We start from the raw sequence: 21140 nt of genomic DNA on the forward strand, positions 1-21140 counted from the left end.
GATGTATTGCATACATTCTGCATTTGCATTTTAAAATTACAAATGCAGATGTCTTATTAGTGTGTGTATTATTAGGATATTTTTAAACCTTATTGCAAAGTTAAAGTAACTTCTTACCTACTATGGGCAGTAAGGGTGAAACAATCAAGTGTGTGCTGAAAAACTCAAAGATGTTTCATGTTCAGACAGTATCAGAAGACCTGAAAGATAAATCATACATACCCTGATTGCACAAGTTGCTTTAAGAAACACCTATTCATTGCAGCATGGCTTACCCCACAAGTTAAAAGAAAATATGGAAGGAGACCCAAGAGACTGGTAGAGAAAGAATAATATAATTACTGATCAGACTCTTTTCCTGGGTCACATCCAAGCAGGTTACAAAATAGGAAAGGATAGTTATCACTGTGTTATTGGTGGGGAAATGCAGATGGAGAAGCAAGATAAATTTAAATGAAACCAATTGCCCAGAGTGACTTAGCAGTCTGTGACAGGGCTGGGAATGGGACTAACCTGTAATGAGACCTTTTCCAGCAGGTTACCCAATTGGTCATGCTGCCTCTCAGTATGTATCTATGTACAGTACCAAACTGCCTGTTATTAAACCCAAATCTGAGCTATACTGTGAATACACAAGTTTTTAGAGCTGGAGACATTGGAGACAGCTGTAGTTGCCCAGAAAACAAAGGAAATGTTAATTCCCTTTAAAGGACAGCAGATATGCTCAAAATGGGAGGGCTGGAAAGGGTTGATGACAGTGTAGAGAGCCCCGGCATTCTTCACTACATTGTCACGGTCTCAGTTCATTACCACCAGTTCACGAGGCAGCAACTGTTTTACACTCTTAGGAGCAAATACCCTGCATTGCTCCCTCATAAAAATCAATTATCTCCTTAGCAGTATCAGAGAGATGCCTGAGCACCACCAAACTCCCACATATATCAGACTAACACACAAAGGGAACATTAGTTGCACAGATATCCGAGTACCCCAGGTGAGTACCTCTCACCTGAGAACTCTGGCAACCCACAGGAGAGAATTCATGCGCACCATGTGGCAGTGCCCAGCACACAGAGCAGCCTCATCTAGTGGGAGGTACCCCTGCCACAGCAGGGGGGTTGGAGCCAGATAGTCTTAAAGATCCCTGCCAACCCAGGCCACTCTATGATGCTGTGATAGCTGTGCCCACCCAGACAGGTCGGGAGACAAAACAAACCCAAAGCCACTGCTGTGTATTAAGATTTAATGCCTTACTTGTAGCTCACTGTGCAATCTTCTGTGACATTACTACCTTTGTCAGAAATTAGAATTTTCTTCTCTATCAGAACTCAGAGTTTAAATCACAGTAAGATAAAAGTGCGCTGCTATTTTTGCATATTGTTTTTCATGGTGAAGGTATGTGATCACACGTTGGGTGAGACAGCTCATTACATGGACTGGATTACAGATATGTGGGGGCAGCAGACCAGATGGAGAAGGTGGTTAAAAAAGTATTTTACTCTTGAAAAAAGGTCCTCTTAAAATGTATAGGCATTTTTCTTCTCCATCACAGAAATCTCTTCATTTACAACCAATAGGGCACGTACCCAATAATGGGTTTGTTAAGTCAAACTAGCTCTGTGTACTCTTTTCTTGCCAGTTGCCTTTATTGCAGCAGTTCCTTTGAATCTCCATTCATTACCTGAGCTCCCACTTGCAGGAGGTGACAAATAGCAGTGAATAGTTTTGAATAAAGAGCTGTCAGAAAAATTATTGAAATGCCTTCTTTTTGCAATTTGCTGTATACATGCAGTGCTATAAGGCTATGCTTTAAGATATTTGTAGTAATTTGTTAGTTACAACATATCTTTTCAAACACAGTTAGCCAAACCGATTGCTACATAAGCCTGTCCTTGCCCACTGCCTCCCCGGAGACTGTCCGGACCAAAACCATTAAGAACTGCAAAGATCCAGTGTGGAATGAAACATTTTGCTTCAGGATCCAGAGCCAAGTAAAGGTAAGAAGCAGAGTGCATTTGTTTTTCTTTCAGAGCAGAGATATCATGGTGTGATCAATATGTATGGCAAAATAAAACCAGAAATAAATATGTACGAAGGACTATAAGGATGCTGGTAAGGGGATTTGGAATAAAATGTAGCAGTAAAATTAAATTTAATTTTCTGATATATAAATATTAACCGAGATATTTCATAACAATTCCTATGGTGTTCTATCACTTTTCACTTTTCCTTTTTTAATCACAACTTTTCACTAATAAATGTGAAAATTTCAGAGTAAATTGAATAGTGTAAAAGATATGTATGAGCTAGGTAGTGAAAGCATCACAGGGCTGTACTTTTTTATTACTCCTTTGTAATGACCAGAAATAAAAAAAATTCACAAAGCAACAGTTGAAGTTTGCAAAAGAGAACTTGATGTACTTTTATCATAATGATAGATGTTAAAGCTTGAGAAGATTTGCAAGTCCCACTATCTTCTCCCTCTAAAAGGCACCATCAACATCAGGGTCTTGGAGTCCACAAAGATCAGTGGCAGGCTAAGTAAACCAAGCTTACTTCCCATCAGGGGCAATCAATCTCTGCTTTACAGCTTGCACTGTTCATTTCCTAGCGCTGGGACCAGATCAGGACTCTAGAGAGACACTAGAGAGTCAGCAGGCCAGTCCCCTGGTTGTCTCAAGAATTGATAAACTCCTTCAAAAGAACATTTGGAATAGCTCAATGTATTCCTACACCACAGGATCGCCAGTGAACAATCCCTCTTGCCTTAGACTGCAGAAGTTGCCCATGATACGTGTTCTCAGGCTTTCTTCCACAGTTAGGTGGTACTGGCCCTGTTAGGTGGCTTTCAGCTTTCACATCTGCCCATCTGTGGCCTACAGCCAGTGCTTTCCCTGCAAACCTAAAAGAAATCCAACTTCTTCCAAAATGCCAGTGAGGTACAATTTCATGAAGCCCTGCAGGGTTATCAGAGAGGTGAAAGGCAAGGGACAAACATTGCAGCATGGGAACAAACACCCACTGATCTGCACTTCTTGCACAGGAGCACCTGCTCTTCCTGAAAAATTTTTCAAAACTGCAATACCACACAGAACAGCTAAAAAAATACCTTGGCCATGGAAGCTGCTTGAACTAGTTCTTCAGAAGTAGTGTTTGGGAAGACCTTATGTTTACTTTCAGTAAATTTGTAGCAGGAGACAAGACATGCGGCATTAGCTGGAGTAGTTTTCAGTGTGTGGCAACAACAGCATGGTGGTGGTGGCTGTTGTTTGAGTGTAGGCTGCAAAAATGTATCTAGGACAACCAAAGCTCAGCAGTTAGGATAAAGCTCTTGCAGGTTTCTCTGTACATGCTGCAATTCCTGTGCTCATTACCCTCTGAGCAGAGTTTGCTGATCTGGTTGTTTTTTCTTTCCTGTCTTGTGTTTTGCTGAGGTATTCATCTTCCCAAATTATGGTAGCCAGAACTCAGAAAAAACATATAATACACTGTCACTGTGGAAGAAAAGTGACAGGGCATGTTTGGGCATGTTTGTGCTGGTTTTTCCCAAGAACAACAGTGTTTACTGATGGGCATCTGTTTTGATGAGTGTCTGAAAAACAGTTGGCTAGAAAGTGTTTCCCAGGCTTGTGCTGCAAGAGCAATTCCCACAGCTCCAGGAGAGTGACCCTTCCCAGAGCTGGTGGCACACAGCCCTGCCAAGGACTGTCTCTGTTCATTACCTGGCTCCCAGTGATGCTGCCCTTATATTCTCTGTCAGGAGAATTAGGAACAGTGAACTGCCCAGACACCCTGGCTGCTTCCCACACAGCATGCCAGGGGCACAGCCAGAGATCTCCCTTGGCTAACCAGAACCCTGTGCATGCCTCTCCTGGCCAGCTGGGAGTAGCTGGGCTGCGAATCTGTTGGGTCACTCAGAAAATAAGTCAGTCATTTAAGCCAGATAAGGATATCCCATTGCAGTATCACAGCTAGGAAAACTGATCTGCTCTTCAGTGCAAGCCTGCCTTCTATTAACTGCAGACTATTGCTTTTTAAGCATATCATCTCCACCACCTTCCATTATCCTTTACAGGCTATTTATGGCTGGCCTATAAATCAGGGTGCTGTGGCTGCTTGTCTCTGCCTCTTGACTGTGTATTTCTATTAGCAAGTGTCATGGACAGGGCTGACCTCAGGGCAATACTTTTATAGAGGTGGCCTTAAAGGTCAACAGCATTTCTGTCTTCTGACAGTAAATTGCAAACTCGAGGTTATTTGCCATCTCTCCCTTGGTGTTTTCTTGCAGGACGATAGATGTCAAAATTGAATGCTTGGATTCTGGAGTGGCTTCCTTTCAGTGTATTTGTCTAGTCAATCACTTATCACATTTAGGAATGGACCATTCTGAGATAAATTATGAACTTCTAAGACAACAAAGTTCACATGCTCACTCTTTTCTCCGTCTGTTTGTGTGTGAGACCATGAACCTAACTGTGTGTCTTTAATTAATAAACATCAAGCCTCTTAGCAAGTAAAATCTGATGCATAAGTAAGAATCTGAGATAAGCGCTCCCTGTAATTTGCATGAAAATGAGCTGCTGAATGTATTGAGGGAGGCCTGAGTTATTGCCCCACCGACTTAACACTCACTGGCTCAGCATCACCCAGGAGGCATCTCTGAGCCAGCCCATGTCAAGCTACTAATCAGGCACAGGAGGGGCTGTTACCCTCTCCTGCATATCCAAACAGGCTGATCAGTGACAGAGGAGGGAGAGGAGGAGATTTATACAGTGGTATTTGTGCAATTTAACAAAAGCATATCGCTTTCTGTAGATTCCATGGTAATTATTCACATGTGATCTGTTTAATAATTTACAGGATAAAATTATGCAACTATGAAGTAATTATACGGTACATCCTTAATATATTTTAATTGCTGCTTATATCCAATGATTTTTATTCTACCAATAGTAACAAAGTCTGACAACTAGTTGGTTTCCGACAATTCAGGAAAAAGTGGTGACCTCAAACCAAATTGGAGGCCAAACATGGCTTTCAATATTCAGTGGTTCTACTAGTTTTTGTCATTTAAATTACTCTGCAGGAAAACTAAGCAACAAACCCGACTCTGTGTTAGGTTCAGAATATCTTTCTTCATCTCTGTGTGGATGTAAAGGTTCTGCATGCTCTCTCACTTCTCCCCATGCTTTATCTGTTTTCCTTAACATGCTGAGTACATCAGCATCATTTTGTGTCTCTGTAAGGTCTCAACATAGGATTGTAATTATGAACCTCTGTCCACAGAATATTCTTGAGATGAAAGTCTACGATGAAAATGCAGTCACTAAAGATGACCTCCTCTTCACTGTTCTTTTTGATGTTGCTAAAATCCAGCTTGGAGAAACTGTTCACTTGACATTTCAGCTAAATCCAAAGGTGAGTGATAAAACTGCCTTGGTCACAGGAAGAAAATACATTTTTTAAATATTACCTCATAAATAAGTTCTTTTAAAGTAATTGTAGGTAGAAGAGTTTATTTCCTCTTGGTATGCACTTCATATACCCTGTGAAGAACCTTCCAAACTTTTATCAGCAAAGTAGACAAGGACATGATCCTGAAGGCTTTTGCTAGCTCATCCAACCACTTAGCAGGTGGTTTTTTCTGACACCAGAGTTGCCTTTTTTTCCTCTTTCTTGAATCTGCTGCTCAAATAGGTTTTGTTGGAAATACAAAACTTCATCACCATTGCACAAAGATTCTTTGTTAGAATTTCTTTTCCTGGCAAAAGCAATTATGAGTTTGGGCATACTCTGGCACAGATATTGCAGTATCCCTTAAAAACTGGTTCCTTGCCCTGTTATTTTTTTGATATACCCAAAAATAATCCAAAGATCCACACTGAGCTGCTAAAATCAGCTGATGTAAGTGTGCCTGAACACTTACATGATGACTTCAACATGGGATGGGGGTATTCAACTTAGATACTTCCATAGATTTGCTATTTCACTGACTTTTCTTATACGGTACATATGGGTATTCAGCTGCACAGTGATTTGGGCTGGCAGTCTGCCTTAACTTCTCTAGGCACTGGTCAGTGTGCTGTCTGTTATAGGAGTCCTTTTGATCAGAATTGCAAATGCCCTCTTCTATTCAGCAGTATCCCTCTTCAGATAACATTACACAGTAAAAAGTCAAGAGTTTTAAGAGTTTGTAGAGGTTTAAGCCAACAGTTACTTCTGCAGGACCTCAGATGCTTATAATAAATTAATTTCTTACAGACGCAGGAGATGCTAGAGGTTGAGTTTACATCGGAGACCATGTGAGTAACATCCACAGGGAAGTGCCCCTTTGTAAGCAGTCAAACGTATGTTGGCATTTAGTATAATAAAGTTTAAAATACTCAGCATGGCTGGTGTTGATGAAGTTAGTTGCATATTGGCTAAAATTCTGTATTCCTCATCTAGCAAGAATCATCCTAGTTATTAATTTATCCTATTACTTGCTGAAGGAGGGAGGATAATAAGAATTGCAGTCATCATACTTATTACAACTATTCTTTACCATTATGGTTAAAAAAAAGGAAAATCACCTTTGTGTCCCTAAATTAAAAATCAGTTACATGTTTGAGACCATGCTGGACAAGACAAACTTCATGGAAGGTATTATTCCTTGATGTTCATTTAAGGATGTATTTAGGTGATACTACTTCTGATTGCATTTTTTTCTCTTTCAGTCCAGTCCCTCCTGAAAAGCTTGTGACTAATGGTGTATTAGTGGTAATTTTAAACTATTGCTCCTCTGTCTTTGTTTTCATAAAAGTGATAGGAATGGTGAATCTGGTAGGTGCCCCAACACCTCACTGCAGGCAAGGCTGAAGGGGAGGGAGATGGGAGTCAAACATTGGTAGCCATCCTGTCGTGCTGCTCCTTGCAGGAGATGTGTTAGGAAAGAATGTGCACACTCATTTGGGATACTCAGAGACCTGTTAACCACCACAGGCTGATGTCAAGCCTATTGACAAAGCCTGAAGTGGTCTTTCACTGACTCACTGCTGCTCTGTCATTCCTTTGGGGAACTTCTTTTGTGGCTCCCTCATGGCCATCCTATTCTCCCCACTTCCACAGGATGATATGGAAGTTGCTTTCTCAGCTGCCCTTAAGTCATTACTTAGAGGAGGTAGCACATGACTGTCCAGCTTCACCAAAGCAGGGAAGCAAGGACATCCCTGTGATTTGGCCAACCCATCAGTTTACCCTCAAGAGGTCTCAGGACACTCCCATTTGCCCCCCTGTTATTTCCTTTTTCTTCCCAGTCCTGTCCAAAACCACCACACCAATTTTTCTTTCAGTTGAAACCTGTCACATTTTCACAGTGACAAAGTCTTTCTCCTATCAGCCTAACAAACAGGGGGTGGACTGTTTTCCAGACCCCAGGGACCCAGATGACCAAAGAGAGATAGCAATGAAATGACCCAGATATGGCATGTTTTATATACTTTAACCTCTCCTTTTTTATCCCTGCTACAGTCTCGTGAAATTTCCTGCTTGGAAGTCCTAGTGGACAGCAAATGGACAAAAAAAGAACCTTCAGGTTAGACTTCAGACTAGAAGGAAAACCCCCTTATTTTAGGTTAATTGACTTTTCTTGGTTGGTTGGTTGCTTTGGGGGCTTTTGTTTGTTTGGTTTTGGTTTTTTGGTTTTTGTTTTTCCTTTTAATTATTTTTTTGTTTTCATTTGTTTAGTTTGTTTTGGGATTTTTTCGTTTAAATTTTTGTCTGTGTGTATTGGGGTTTTTTGGTTGTTCGCTGTTTGTTTTGTCATTTTCTTATCTGGTAATTTTTCTACATTGTTCTTACAATTAGAGCACAGGAACTGGACAGTTAGGAGTGTATATGCATGTTCACGGATCCAACAGTTACAGTCTGTGTTAACTAACTATAAGAACTGGACTTTGAAATTAAATGAATGAATCTTATAAATGCTGTAAAGTAGAAGAAAATACATATTTCTATTTCAACTTAGATTTTGTCCAATTTGACTGTATGTCTGAGTTTTTAAAACATCTACTGCAGCTTTATAAGCTTTTTGGTGTTTTGTGGTTTGTTTTTGATTTGCTTGTTTGCTTTTCTTCTCTTATTTCTTGTACTGTTTCCTTGCTGGATAAATAGAGTTTGGAAGCTTTTAAGCATTGTTGAAGGATTTATATATAAACTTCTGAAAGACCATTTAACGTTCTATTTCTGGGATCATAGTCATTAACTTCTCTGTATATTTTTCATGTTTGGATTTTTTTTCAGAAAAAGACTTCTTGTTTTCAGTGAAGGGATCATATGAGAAGAGCCAGACCCTGTCACTGGGCTCTTTCTGGCAACCTCTGAAGCCCCTGAACTTCCATTACATCAAGTACAGCCTGTCAGAGCTGGGCATGGCCCTAGCAGAGAAGATACCCCATTTCTGCTCGGTATGTGATCATTAGCTTGAGCAAGCACAGTAAAATCATGGTTTTCTACACTTGACTGAGGCAAATGGAAAGAGTCTGTATATTTAATAAAGAGCTATCTCTGAAACAGCGTTGTAACCCCTAAGACATACAAATATTAAATGCCAACTTGAAAACTGCTGGACAGGGACCCCATTTGAAAAAAGTGGTTTTGTATGGTTTATACATTAAATATTTCTCTACATTATTATTTATTTTTCAGTGTACTTCAGGTGAAGACAAAAAAGACTGCCATGCATCCCTCACTATTCCTCTGGATTCACTTCCATTCCGTGAGAAAGTGACAGTAGCAAAGGTGAGTGATACCAACTTCTTAAAATAAATATTAAGCTATAGACCATGAGTTAATTAGATCAGTGTGAAGTAGGGATTTAGATATATAACTGTTAGTGCCCTTAGCTTCCTAATAGTTCCTAACACCATGGACCTGTACATTTTTATATGAACCTAGCAGAACAAAAAAATTACAGCCAAACACATGACAAAGGGATTTCTGTGACCACCTCAGGGACAAATGCAGATCAGAGCAAATGCAAATGATGAGGTAGGATGGAGCACACTGGCAGAGCTGTGTTGGTTTTTACTGTATACTGCTCTCTTTATCTTTAGTGTAAAACAATATAAAAAAAATAAAGTGGAGTTGGAAAAGTTTTAAGATTTTGATGGATTTTCTGATTGTTATGGCTTTCTGGCTCAATGTGGCTTTTAGAAAAAGAGAAGGGCTCCAGTGCTGATGGTAAAGAATGTAAAATTATCTCCAGTGTTTATATGGTGTTTTTATTCCTAGGATGAGACAATCAATTTACATGTGAAGTCAAATGACTGGTAAGCAATTCTGTCCTAGGGTTTTGCGGCTGTGAAAAATAATACACTTTTTTGCCTTCTAGCCTATTTCTGTAACTAAGGGAGAAAGTATTTAGTCAATGATTATATTTACCTATTCACCTATGTTCACTACCCATGTCCAGAAGGTAGTTAACTATGCTACGTGAAATTTCCTGTTATGCTGCTCTACAGAAGTTCAGATTAGATGGGGAGAATAATGTTTTCTCGTTGCAACATACGTAGAGCTATATATTTAGAAAAAGATATCTTTCTTTATTTGTAAAAAATACAGAGTATTTCTATTTCTAAAATCTGGCAGTCCTGAGGCAAGAAATTCTAAATATTTCACTGTTTATAGTATCCAGATATGGATTGCAGTATTCATGTTAGACACTTCCTGAAAAACAGTGTAGTAATAAAGAATATTTCTTTCTGTAAGATTTTGCTACTTTGCAGTTCATCAGCCTTTTCTCTGCCTTATCTGTACTATCTGTAGTGTGCTTTTGTGGGGCCAGGGTAGCAGCTTTTCTAAGCCTCATAATAAAGTTGCAAATCGTAAGCAAGCATCCAGGTATTAATTTTAAGTGATTGTGCACAACCTGTTTAACCCGGGACTTTGTTTGAGGTCCAGAAACTTGGATGTTCGCTTGGAGTTTGATCTATGTACAGAGGAGAAAAATTTCCTACCGAAAAGGAAGAAGTTTGTGGCTTCTGCTCTGAAAAAAGCACTACAATTAGAGCAAGACCTAGAAGATCATGAGGTATGGGGAGCACCAGGTACTGTAACATGGTGTGTAACAGGAATATATTATGCTCATAGCCTTTTGCATATAGTTCTTTAGCTAGCCCTGGTACATTCACCACACCATGTAAATCATTGAGGAATGCTTTTCTACATTTTCTATTTTAGATGAAAAGCTAGTATCAAACCCTCCTGATACACTTTTTTCCTGAAAACATAATGTCATAAATCAGAATTTTTTCTCAATTTCTTTTTCATCTGTGCATTATAGACCTGGATAGTCTGACTGTTTTAGCTGATCATTCAGTTACTAAGACTTCATAAGGTATTTTATCAGATTTTTGGAGGGAGAAAATCTACCAGTTAAAGTGATACATAATACTGGCTGATGAGGTGTCTTATTTTAGACTCTCCTCTAGTGCTCATAATTTCAGCTGTAGTTCCTCAAATAGAACAAAGACATTCAGCATTGTTTCTCTAATCTGCTTGTCAGAGCTGGGGTTTGTATTTGTTAATGTCCATGCTAGCATGGGGATGGTTGGTGCTTTAGGGAAGGAGCATGATGTGTGATCAGGAACTTGAGAAATGAAGAACCAACTTGAGAGCTGGTAAACTTTTTCCACCTGTGTTTTCTCCTTTGTCCAGGACAGGTGGACCAAAGGCATATTAGGTAATATATGACAGCATGGTTTTAGACATTATGAATTATGCCCCTGCTCAAAAATTAATCTTACTACCGCATTGTTTCTCATTGGCACAATAGTTTCAGTGAGAAAACCCCACCAATTTCTTAAGTATAAGAATTTTCAGAAGAAGTACTTCCAACTATTATTTTCAGATTTTCCAGCAAGGGAATATTTCCTTATAGTCAGGTAAATCTAAATCAGAATATTTTGTTTTGACCTGAAATGTTTGATTTGAATCAGGAAACAGTTGAGTATTTCTTTGATGCAATTGCCTGGAAATGTGTGTGAAAATGTCAATGGGCTCCTCTTCTCTCACTATGCTTCTTAGAGAAATTTGTCTTCCTGCAACACAATTTCCATACAATTAGGCTTCATCACTGCAATTATATTCTCTAGGTTCTTTGTAGGAAATGTAATCTAGCTATTATGCTTGACTTACAGAGAGGATGAGCTCTGCTTGTTATCAAAATAAACCTCTCAAGAGAAGACGTTTTTCTAAGGAAAATGCAGTCTAATATTGAAATGCTTTGAAACAATAAGTTTTGATAAGCAAGTGTGCAAAAATTTGCAATCAAAAATGATTGATTTTGATCAAAATCCTCAAAAATCTGTTTTGTTTTGGTTTGGTTTTTTTCCCTGTGCAAAATACATAGTTTTCTTTTTTTTTTATCCCTGCTTGGGGAAATGATGAAATGTTGGAATTTTTTGTGGGACTGGCATGCTACATTTCACTCAGCTCTGATCACTCGTGCTGATAAACAAAGTGTTGCTTAGCACTGCTGTGTTGATGATTAAACAGGTACCAGTTGTAGCAGTGATGACAACAGGAGGTGGCACCCGGGCACTGACATCTCTGTTAGGCAACCTGTTGGGTCTTCAAAAGCTGGGTCTCTTGGATGCTATTTCATACATCACTGGGTCATCTGGTTCAACATGGTAAGGAGATCCTGAACAAAGGCATCACTCCTCACCTCTCTAGTCTGCTGTGAGATATTTATTCTCTTAATTTTTTTGTAAAGAAAGGTATAAGCTTCAGTCTCGAGCTTTTTTTTTTGCTGCATTAAGAGCACATTGCCCAAGCCAATGAATGGCCTGGGTGCTGCTTTGTTTCAGCTCTAGGATCTTTCCTACTGAGCCACCGGGATGCAAATCACAGCCTGGTGCATAAACTTTTGTAGCAAGGAGGAGCTTTTTTTTCCAAGTCCTCAAGTTTCACTAGTGAATTGGGGAACTCCTCTAAATCAAAAAGTCTTTTCAATAGTATGCTAAGCCCAAAAGATGCTTTTAAAGAAACTCAGCTAGTTCTTTTGGTGTGGACCGTAAATCTAAGCCTAAAAAGTGAAAGTTTCTCAGCATATGACAATGCACTTCCTTTCTTTTTCCCAGGACTTTGTCACATTTGTATCAGAGCGCTGACTGGTCACAGAAGGATCTATCAAGACCAATTGGTGAAATCCGCAGACATATGACCAAGTGCAAGCTAAGCTGCTTTTCCCTGGAGAGCCTGAAATACTATGCAAAGGAGCTAAAACTGCGGAAGCAAGAGGGATACCAGATCTCTAGTGTTGATTTTTGGGGGCTTCTGCTGGAAAAAGCATTAGACGATGGGGTAGTGTTTTTCCTATGCTTTGTCTAACAGCTACTGAATCCTATTGTATGGAAAATGAAGCTCCAGGGACAGATGCCTGAGAGCATGACAGCATTATCCAGCAGATGATTTCTGCCGATTAACAAAGGGGTTTTAGAATTGTTAAGGTTGGAAAGACCTCTGTGTCCAACCATTAGCCTATCATTTTCATGTTCACCACTAACCCATGTCCCCAGGTGCCACATCTACACGAGTTTCAAACACTTTCATGGATGGTCATTCCACCAGCTCCTTGGGGAACCTGTTCCAATGCTGACTAGCTTTCCAGTGAAGAAATTTTTCCTAATATTCAATTTAAACCTCTTCAGGCACAACTTAAGTCTATTTCCTCTTGTCTTATCACTTGTTAATTGGAAGAAGAGACCAATCCCCACTTATCTACTACTTCCTTTCAGGAAGTTGTAAAGAGTGACAAGGTTTCCCCTGAGCCTTCTTTTCTCCAGGCTACACAGTGCCAGCTCCTTCAGTTGCTCCTTGTAAGACTTTTTCTCTGGACACTTTCCCAGCTCTATTGCCTTTGCTCCATGTCCTTCTCTGGACACACTCCAGCACCTCAATGTCTTTCTTATAGTGAGGGGCCCAAAACTGGACAGAGCACGTGAGGTGTGGCCTCACCAGTGTTGAGTACAGGGGGACAGTCACTGCCCTGGTCCTACGACTGCTGCTGGCACAGGCCAGGATGCCACTGGCCTTCTGGGCCACCTGGACACACACACACTTATGCTGGATCATGTTCAGCTGCTGTCAGCCAGCACCCCCAGGTCCTTTTCTGCTGCGCAGCTTTCCACACCCCCTTCTCCCAGCCTGCAGTGCTGCCTGGGGTTGTTGTGATCCAAGTGCAGGACCTGGCACTTGGCCTTGTTGAATCTCATATGATTGGCCTTGGCCCATTGATCCAGCCTGGCCCCATCCCCCTGCAGAGCCTTCCTGCTCTCCAGCGGATCAACAACTCCCTCCCAGCTTGGTGTGTCTGCAAACTTATTGAGAGCTTTGTCCCCAATGTATCTCTTAATGCATAACTAGCAGGCCAAGGGGCTTCTGTAGAGAAGAAAACCGATGTCTCCTTCTACAAGCATGAGTATCTAAGTACCTAACCAAGTACCTTGGTTTATTTTCCTCTGTTCATCCCTGTGAGAGCAAATTTCCATGTAAAGTGGATGTATTTACTAAAAAGAATGGGAGACCATTTTTTTAAAAAGTGTTCTACAACTCTACCTGTAATTAAATAAGCCTATGTGGATGTGTAAATGTTTAGATCACTCCTTGGTTAAAAAAAATGTTTGGACACAAAATTAGTTGAGAGAATAGCAAAATTAGGAGGGAAACAGTTATGTATTTTGCTGTACTCTTGGAAGCCCATGAACTATGCCAAGAAGGTCCTTTGATTTTGCTCTTTGTCTTTCATCAATTTACAGAAAAATAACCACAAACTCTCAGATGAGCAAGAGGCATTGAGTCAGGGTCAAAATCCCCTACCTATCTACATGATCCTCAACATGAAAGAAGATTACAGCCTTTCAGAGTTCAAAGGTAATGACAAAAATGGGCTCATTTGGTGTTTGAGCTATCTCCATTATCAGTACTTCAACCTTTTCTACAGCTGACCCATAGCATTTATAAACAGTTTCTTTTCCTCCTTAACTTCCTTTTACATTTCCAGACTTTATGCCTAGTCTATGGGAGGAACTTATCTTCTGCAGGGCAGGAGAAATCTTGGGGAGGTGTTTAAGGACAAATACAAGCCTTAGCTCCATGTGTGGGGTAACTCAGACTGACCCCTCTTGGTGGAAACTTCCTTTATGTTCTCTCTGGAGAGGGTCATTGGAAAGTTCTGAATGAAGAACACTGGAAAAGGTTACTGAGTGAGTGGCTGACACCAGTTGAATGATAACTCTTTACCCTAAGGAAGGCCAGTCTGTGGTCACTCCACAGAAAGGGTTTATTCTGCAGCTGCCTTTTTGCCTTTTCATAACCCTTCCAGCAGGGAAGTAGGGATAAGATTAAGATTTAAAATTTTCTTTTATGTCTCTGCAGAATGGGTGGAGTTCACCCCTTATGAGGTTGGATTCTTAAAATATGGTGCCTTCATTGGTGCTGAGGATTTTGGCAGTGAGTTCTTCATGGGTCGCCTGATGAAGAAGCTTCCTGAGTCCCGAATCTGCTTCATGAAAGGTGATGTGGTCCATTGCAAAAATTTGAATTGCATAAATATTTTCTTTATTTTTAATATAATGTAAACCCTGCATATTACAACCAGTGCCCTGCATCATGCAGGACTGAAACCAAATGTACACTATGTTGTTCTCACCTCTGACTGAATTCCTTAGACAATGGAGATGGGCTAAAAGTACTGAGAGGAAATTTCAAACCGCACTCTTCACTGTTGCTCTTGTCTTGAATAGTGATGCTCATGCCTGAAGTTTCAGGACTCCTTGAAGAGGCTTAGTTCATTTTGAACCAACCGGCAGCAGAGTTCCACATGAAAAACATTTGTACTTTGAAACTAAAATCTTAAAGGCAAATTTGTCTATGGCATGATCTGACATGTCAAAGCAATGTTGTTACTGGGTTTATTATAAAATGCAGCAATTTAGAGTAGTTTTGTGGACTGCTACTGATACTTTTGCAAGTTTAATAGTATTCTAAATCCTCTGTAACTTTGCTACCATTATAAATAATTGAAATTTATCATTCTTAATTCAGTAAATTAGGTAGCACCCAGTAATATATGAAAAACAGTTTTGCAGGTTTTATGCAATTCTTAATTTTGCCTACTACGCCCCTTTATTCATTGGTTCTCTGGGGTAAAGCTATCTGCAGACAAGTCCATCTGCTCTTAAACAGATATTTTACACGTAAATAAGCACAAGACACAACAGGACACCAAGGATACAGGTAAAAAATGGTTAACTTACAAAGTGAAAAATCCATACAACCAGCAACATCACATGGTATTCCTTATTTGGTATTCAGAGAAGCTGTGAATGTCTGCATTGTGCAGGAGGAGTCCAGAATCATATTATTCTAAACATGAGAAAATAGTTGGCCATAAGAAAGAAAAGATTGTGCTCAGTCATACAAGCACTAAATCTTACATCTTTATTACCTATGTTAAGAGCTTTCAGTGATGTCATGAATTAAGAAGAGTTGTTTGAGGAAAAAGACTCAGAAGAAAACACAGGATCCAAGAGTATGAATAGATCTGAAAAGGGCAGGAGAAATTAATGCATAGTAAATCCCACTGGTGGCTCTGAAGTCCAGTTGTTCAGATGCAGCCACCAGTACTAGAAATCCTAAATCCAGGAGCTTGAGATGCTGGAGAGCACCTGGAGAAATCCCTTCATTCTTCCCTTTTTTCTTTTACTCTTCCATTAAGGATTCTGTGCTGACTGTTAGAGGCAGGAGGTGGGTCACAGAGCTAGGTGGACCCTACAGAGACTCCACAGAGCCTTCTTCTGAGCATGTTGTGCCTCCATTGCAGTTCCTCAATAGCAGTGTAGTAGTGTGCTCATACCCAACGTGGCCAGGTAGCAAGCACACCCAGCACATCCAGCCTGGGCTGAGCTCTGCTCTCAGTCTGAGCACCTGAGCCTGGTGATCCCTCAGCCACTTCTGTATCTTTATAAAGGCCAAGGTGGAGAGTTAAAGCAAGGTTGCCATCTAGTGATACCACATGCAGTGCCCTCTTGGGTTACTATAAAAATGTGCTATTAGTTACAGCTTGACAGTTTAAAGATAAAAGCAAGGTGTCATTTGCAGGGAGAGGAAAGGCCTTTTCTAAGAGCAGTGGCTAGAGCTGGAAAGACTGGATGAGCTTACAGGGATACAAGACCCTCATGTTTCCAGAAGAAAGGCTGGGGTGCAAAAGAACTTGTTTACGCTCTTCAACTCTGTTGGCCTAGTAAAAGATACCATCCCTTTTCACAGCTCTTACTTCAGCCAATATAGGTACAAAGAAAATTCAGTGCAAGAGGTTAGGGCAACGTTGCCATGTAATTATAAACAAGTTCTGAGGAGAAAACAATGTTTGAAAGTCATTAATATGCAGGAACAGTGTGTAACTACAAGGGTAAGGGAACCGGAAGAGTTAGAGAGTGCGAAGACACCAAGACAGGAGAAACCAGAGATGTCCTCTCATAGCCAGGTCGGACAGAAGCTTCTCAAGCTCCTGGGAATGAGGTTGTCTTGACAGAAACTGGCCAGTCATTATGTGCAAATGAACTCTGCTAGACAGCTAAGTGTAGATCCAGAGAGCCCCAATCTGATTTCTCGATAATGCATTTCTAATATTTCCTAAGTAAGTCTATTCTTCCAAGGACTTCCTCTAAAAAAGAAGGCTCTTGGGTTTCTGTCTCACTCTAGAAACAAGCCATGTTTTAAGGGAATTGTATTTCTGTTAATAATTTATGGGATGAATAATTATTTTATAGTGCAATTCAAGTTATTGCATCCCGTACAATGTATGGCTTTTGCAAAGCTTTCACTGGTAGAGATTTTCAAGGCAGAGCACAGCCCTGCCTTCTCTGCTGGAGTTCCTCTTGGGGCCTAGGACAGCCCTGTGGAGGAAGAGATGCTTTTCAAAATCCAAGAGACTTTTGAAAATTTCTGCATTGTGAAGACACTTTTAGATGTTCTTTTACATGGCAAAAGTGGGAGAAGCACTATGGGAATGAGAATAACAAATGGAAGGAGAAGGGTCTCCCTCAAAAGACTTTGTACAGAGAGAAATTTTAGAGAGACAGCAAAGGTGTCTTTCATTTAGACGACTTCTCTGCAGACTGTCCCAGACTGTACTCTAACCAATTGATTCTTGACTGTCCAGAAGCAGCTTCCAAACCTTTAACTGATTATCCACTTGTATATGGCTTTTTTTGTAGACCAGACCCTTATTTTATAGGAAATGGCATGGTTTTGCTCACTTATGACAGTTGCTTATAGGATGCAAAATGTTGGTTTGTACGCAGCAAGGAATTACAGTGGCTGAAGGCCTCACACGATGTTTTAAACTATTCAGGCCCCTCTTTGACAACAGAATGCTAATTGCTGAAAAGAACTTCATATAGTTTTTGGTGATAATTTGGAAACCTTGAGGCTTTCCAATACTCCTTGCAAAGCTGAGAGGTTATTTTTTTAAAGGGTTGTTTTCCATTAGAATGTTTCTGAAGAAGCTTCCCTGTTCTCTACCATTGCACAGGCCTATGGAGCAATGTCTTTTCCTACAACCTCTTGGATGCCTGGCATTCGTCGAATCCTACACAGAGGCGCTCACTGAGGTGCACCCAACACAGCACTGTTGATACTGGTTAGTTATGTTTCTGTTTCTGTTTTACCTGGTGCCTCATAAATCCAGAGGCTTCATGTTGTCAGCTGTATCTAACTAGGTTTCCTCTCTGAATTTATTCATAGCAATATTATTTCCATTAGTCTCTCTTGTACTGAATTTACACAAATATAAAACTACTGAAGGTTTTAAACAGATTGTCTTTGCCAGGGGCCCTTTGGTGAACCTCCACATTGTAACAAACACCTCTGTGCTGCGCTCTCTGTCTGCCTCAGCAGCTGCTGCTTTTCATACATTGCTGTTGATGACTTCAATTGCATGTAACACCACTTCAATGTTCTTTGATCTTGATATAAACCTGTGTTTTTCCAAGAGGCCTTGGTTGTCCTTCCTGTGTTTAAAGGCAGTTAGTGAGTTTGGTTTATGGATTTCTATCACTTTCTCAGTGGAAGTGTTGCAAAATCCTAAACTCAATAAATCAATAAATGCATTTGATAGAAAGTGCATTGTCTCTCTTCCCAATCTCCTGAGGTACTGTTTAGCACAATCCCATTTCTTTGGTCTTTTGTGGATGTCTTAGTCTCCTGACAGCTTTTTTTTTCCTTGCAAAGCTGATTTTTATTAATTTTGAAAGGAATAGGTCCAGATTCTGAACCTACCCTACCCTTCACACAGGGAATCTATCTGTGAATTCTATCAAAGAATGGATCACTTTTTCCAGTTTTAGCAAGTTTGTTGCCACTTTGTTTTTCATGGAATAGGCTTTACTGAAGACCGATTTTCTTCTTATTCCTATTTTGACATTGATTTATTTGTATGTTGCAATGTCTTATTAGGATCTTTTCCCTAGCTAATATGAGGTGCCTTCTATTGTTTTAAGTATAGAAAAGAACGGTATCAAAGCAACATTTTGTTCATCTCCTCTGTCTTTCAGGAGAAGAGCCTTCTCCATCAGACAGGAGACATGAGTTGGAGACTTACTTGGTCACCCCTGAATGTGGCATCATGGGCATCATTCGGCGGATCCTGACAGAGCGGGTGATGGTTTCAAAGTTCTACAACTTCCTGAAGGGATTCCAGCTGCACAATGAATACCTTCAGAACAAAAACTTCTGTATATGGAAAGGTAAACATTCTTGAATATAAATTTTTTACCTTAGATGGTTGGTGTTTTCATCAGTGAAGAGAAGGCAGATGATGAACATATGGAAATTAATATTTCAAGATAACTATTTAAATTTCATACAGTCAAATCAGCTTCAGGAATTTACTTGACTTCAGGGAAAGAAAATTACTGCTCATCTGGGATGGAAGAATAGCAACATGAGAAGTGAAAGAACTCTTTACCTTGAACAGGCCTTTCTTTCATGTGTGAAGGCTCAACATCTGTAGCGTTTAAGGATCTTTTGGAAAAAATAAATGTAATGGATAGCCAAGAGACATTTTCCCCAATTTTTCCTTATTAGTCAAACAACAGATATACTGTTTCTTCAGTGAATCACTCATCCTAACAAATATTTCCTTTTAGATACTGTACTAGAGCATTTCCCCAACCAGCTGACAGAAACAGCAGAGTTCATGTGCCTGGCAGACACGGCGGGATACATCGACATTAGCTACCCACCACTCATGAGGCCAGAGAGGAAAGTGGATGTTGTCCTGCACTTAAACTATTCTTCTGGATCACAGACCTTGGTGTGAAAAACACTCTCTTTTCTTTGATAAACAATTGCTGCCTTCTAGCCCTCCTTAACTCCTAAAGAGTCAGAATAATTTATGTAGAGTAAACTGATTCTGGGAGAAAAGGATCCTTGGTCTACAGCTCCCTGTGCAGATGCTTAGGTCTTGCAAGTGATGCTGGTAAATCCCCTGAGTACAGAAGTAATATCAGATTTCTAAATATTTTATTTGAATTAATCCTCTAATAGCTAAATGCTATTTCCTAGACCTGTGTGCTCCTGTGATCTCCATTTTTTCATGTAGATTTCACTCACATGGATTGTTTATCTGGTTCTAGTCACCACCACCAATGAACTCATTACGGTTGGGTTGTGATGTTCACATAAAGTTACCCACATGCAGTATAATTAGAAATATTTTGTCCAGTTGTTTTTAGAACCACAACTGGATTTTTTGTTGTTGTTGTTCGAAATTGTGAAAAAGATTTGTCCTTTGACAACATTTGCTCTTTAAAATACCATCTAATAACCTGGTCTATAATTCCTGTTACTAGATATGGATAAGACAGGAATTCTTGAAGAATAAAATTTTCATACATGCCAACCAGACTCAGGAAGCAAAATCCTACTTTCAAAAACTGCTAACACACCTACAAGATTAATGTTTTAGTTAAGATGCTATTTGCTCCCAGATCACTGTTTGCTTACATCAGTTTTCAGAACCATCCTAAGGCACCTAAGACAGAGGCTTTTAAATACTTTATGCCAAGTTAAAAAAAAACCCTAAAAATTGTGATTTTGCATTTAAAAACTGTACTACTTCAGATTCCTGCCCATTCTACTTGTTTCAGGATCTTCTCCAGAAGAGGCATCTTTCTGTACTCTAAGCTGCTAGGCCACCCTTCCCATAGTCATGGACATTTTACCTGTCCTGTAGAGATAAAGGCTAGCGAGGAGAAGGAGAAGGTAGAACATCAATCAGGAATGCAAGGTGGAGGCTGAGTATTGAATTGTTCTGTTAATAGTACTTAAGAGTACTGTCATGTAAGAGACAAGGACAGAAAAAATATTGACAGCCAACCCTGCTCCTAAATCTTTGTGAAGGTCTTTTGATGGATGCATTAGGAAAAGTGGTAGAGTGTGGCAGAACTTCTGACCTTTTCTTCTTTTCTGCCTGAATTCAGCCTTTAGAAGAAGCCTCCAAATACTTTCAAAAGCAGGGAATCCCATTTCCCAAAATCCAAATGAGTGAAGAAGAGAAGAAAAATCTAAAGGAGTGCTACATCTTTGAAGATACAGAGACCCCAGAGGCACCGACTGTGGTATTTTTCCCGCTGGTGAATGACTCCTTCAGAAAATACAAAGAGCCTGGTAAGCCACGGGATAGCTCTCCCACCACCTGGCAGCCCTTTGGCTGTGGAATGGGAGACATGGTGTAGCATGGTCTCCTCCCTCCCCTGCTGTGCCTCCCTCCCCTGGGAGGGAAATGCAGATTCTAGGGGAGCGAGGAGTAACCTTGTGACCCACTGGAAAGTGGGAGGTGGAACCACATCTCTACCCCACTGGTGATGTTTCTTTATTTGTCAGGTGTGGAGCGCAGCCCTGCTGAGATGGCTCAGGGCAACGTGGATGTTTCTACCATTTTTTCACCCTACTGCTTAAACAGCTTTACCTACACAGGGGAGGAGTTTGACAAGCTGATAGAACTGACCAGCTACAACATTCAGAACAACCAACATCTGATCCTTCAGGCTTTGAATTCAGCCATACAGCAGAAACGACAGCACAGAAAATAA

At 40.2% G+C, this 21140-nt stretch overlaps 1 protein-coding gene across 1 annotated transcript in view; it reads left to right on the forward strand.

Annotated features, from left to right (window-relative positions):
- LOC311154592 (cytosolic phospholipase A2 epsilon-like) overlaps positions 1-21140 on the forward strand; it is a gene marked incomplete at both ends in the record, with an annotated part of 32593 nt that extends 11453 nt beyond the window's left edge. The window contains 18 exons of the mRNA XM_084207226.1: positions 1861-1997; positions 5287-5418; positions 6262-6302; positions 6717-6759; positions 7510-7573; positions 8281-8444; positions 8686-8778; positions 9271-9308; positions 9934-10069; positions 11536-11672; positions 12123-12345; positions 13800-13914; positions 14419-14556; positions 17579-17686; positions 18600-18791; positions 19194-19360; positions 20529-20715; positions 20932-21140. Coding sequence (XP_084063352.1) covers positions 1861-1997; positions 5287-5418; positions 6262-6302; positions 6717-6759; positions 7510-7573; positions 8281-8444; positions 8686-8778; positions 9271-9308; positions 9934-10069; positions 11536-11672; positions 12123-12345; positions 13800-13914; positions 14419-14556; positions 17579-17686; positions 18600-18791; positions 19194-19360; positions 20529-20715; positions 20932-21140 — 2324 coding nt within the window. The remainder of the gene's footprint in view (positions 1-1860; positions 1998-5286; positions 5419-6261; positions 6303-6716; positions 6760-7509; positions 7574-8280; positions 8445-8685; positions 8779-9270; positions 9309-9933; positions 10070-11535; positions 11673-12122; positions 12346-13799; positions 13915-14418; positions 14557-17578; positions 17687-18599; positions 18792-19193; positions 19361-20528; positions 20716-20931) is intronic.

Source organism: Fringilla coelebs (genome assembly GCF_963513975.1).
Source record: "Fringilla coelebs genome assembly, chromosome: 6".
Lineage (NCBI taxonomy): Eukaryota > Metazoa > Chordata > Aves > Passeriformes > Fringillidae > Fringilla > Fringilla coelebs.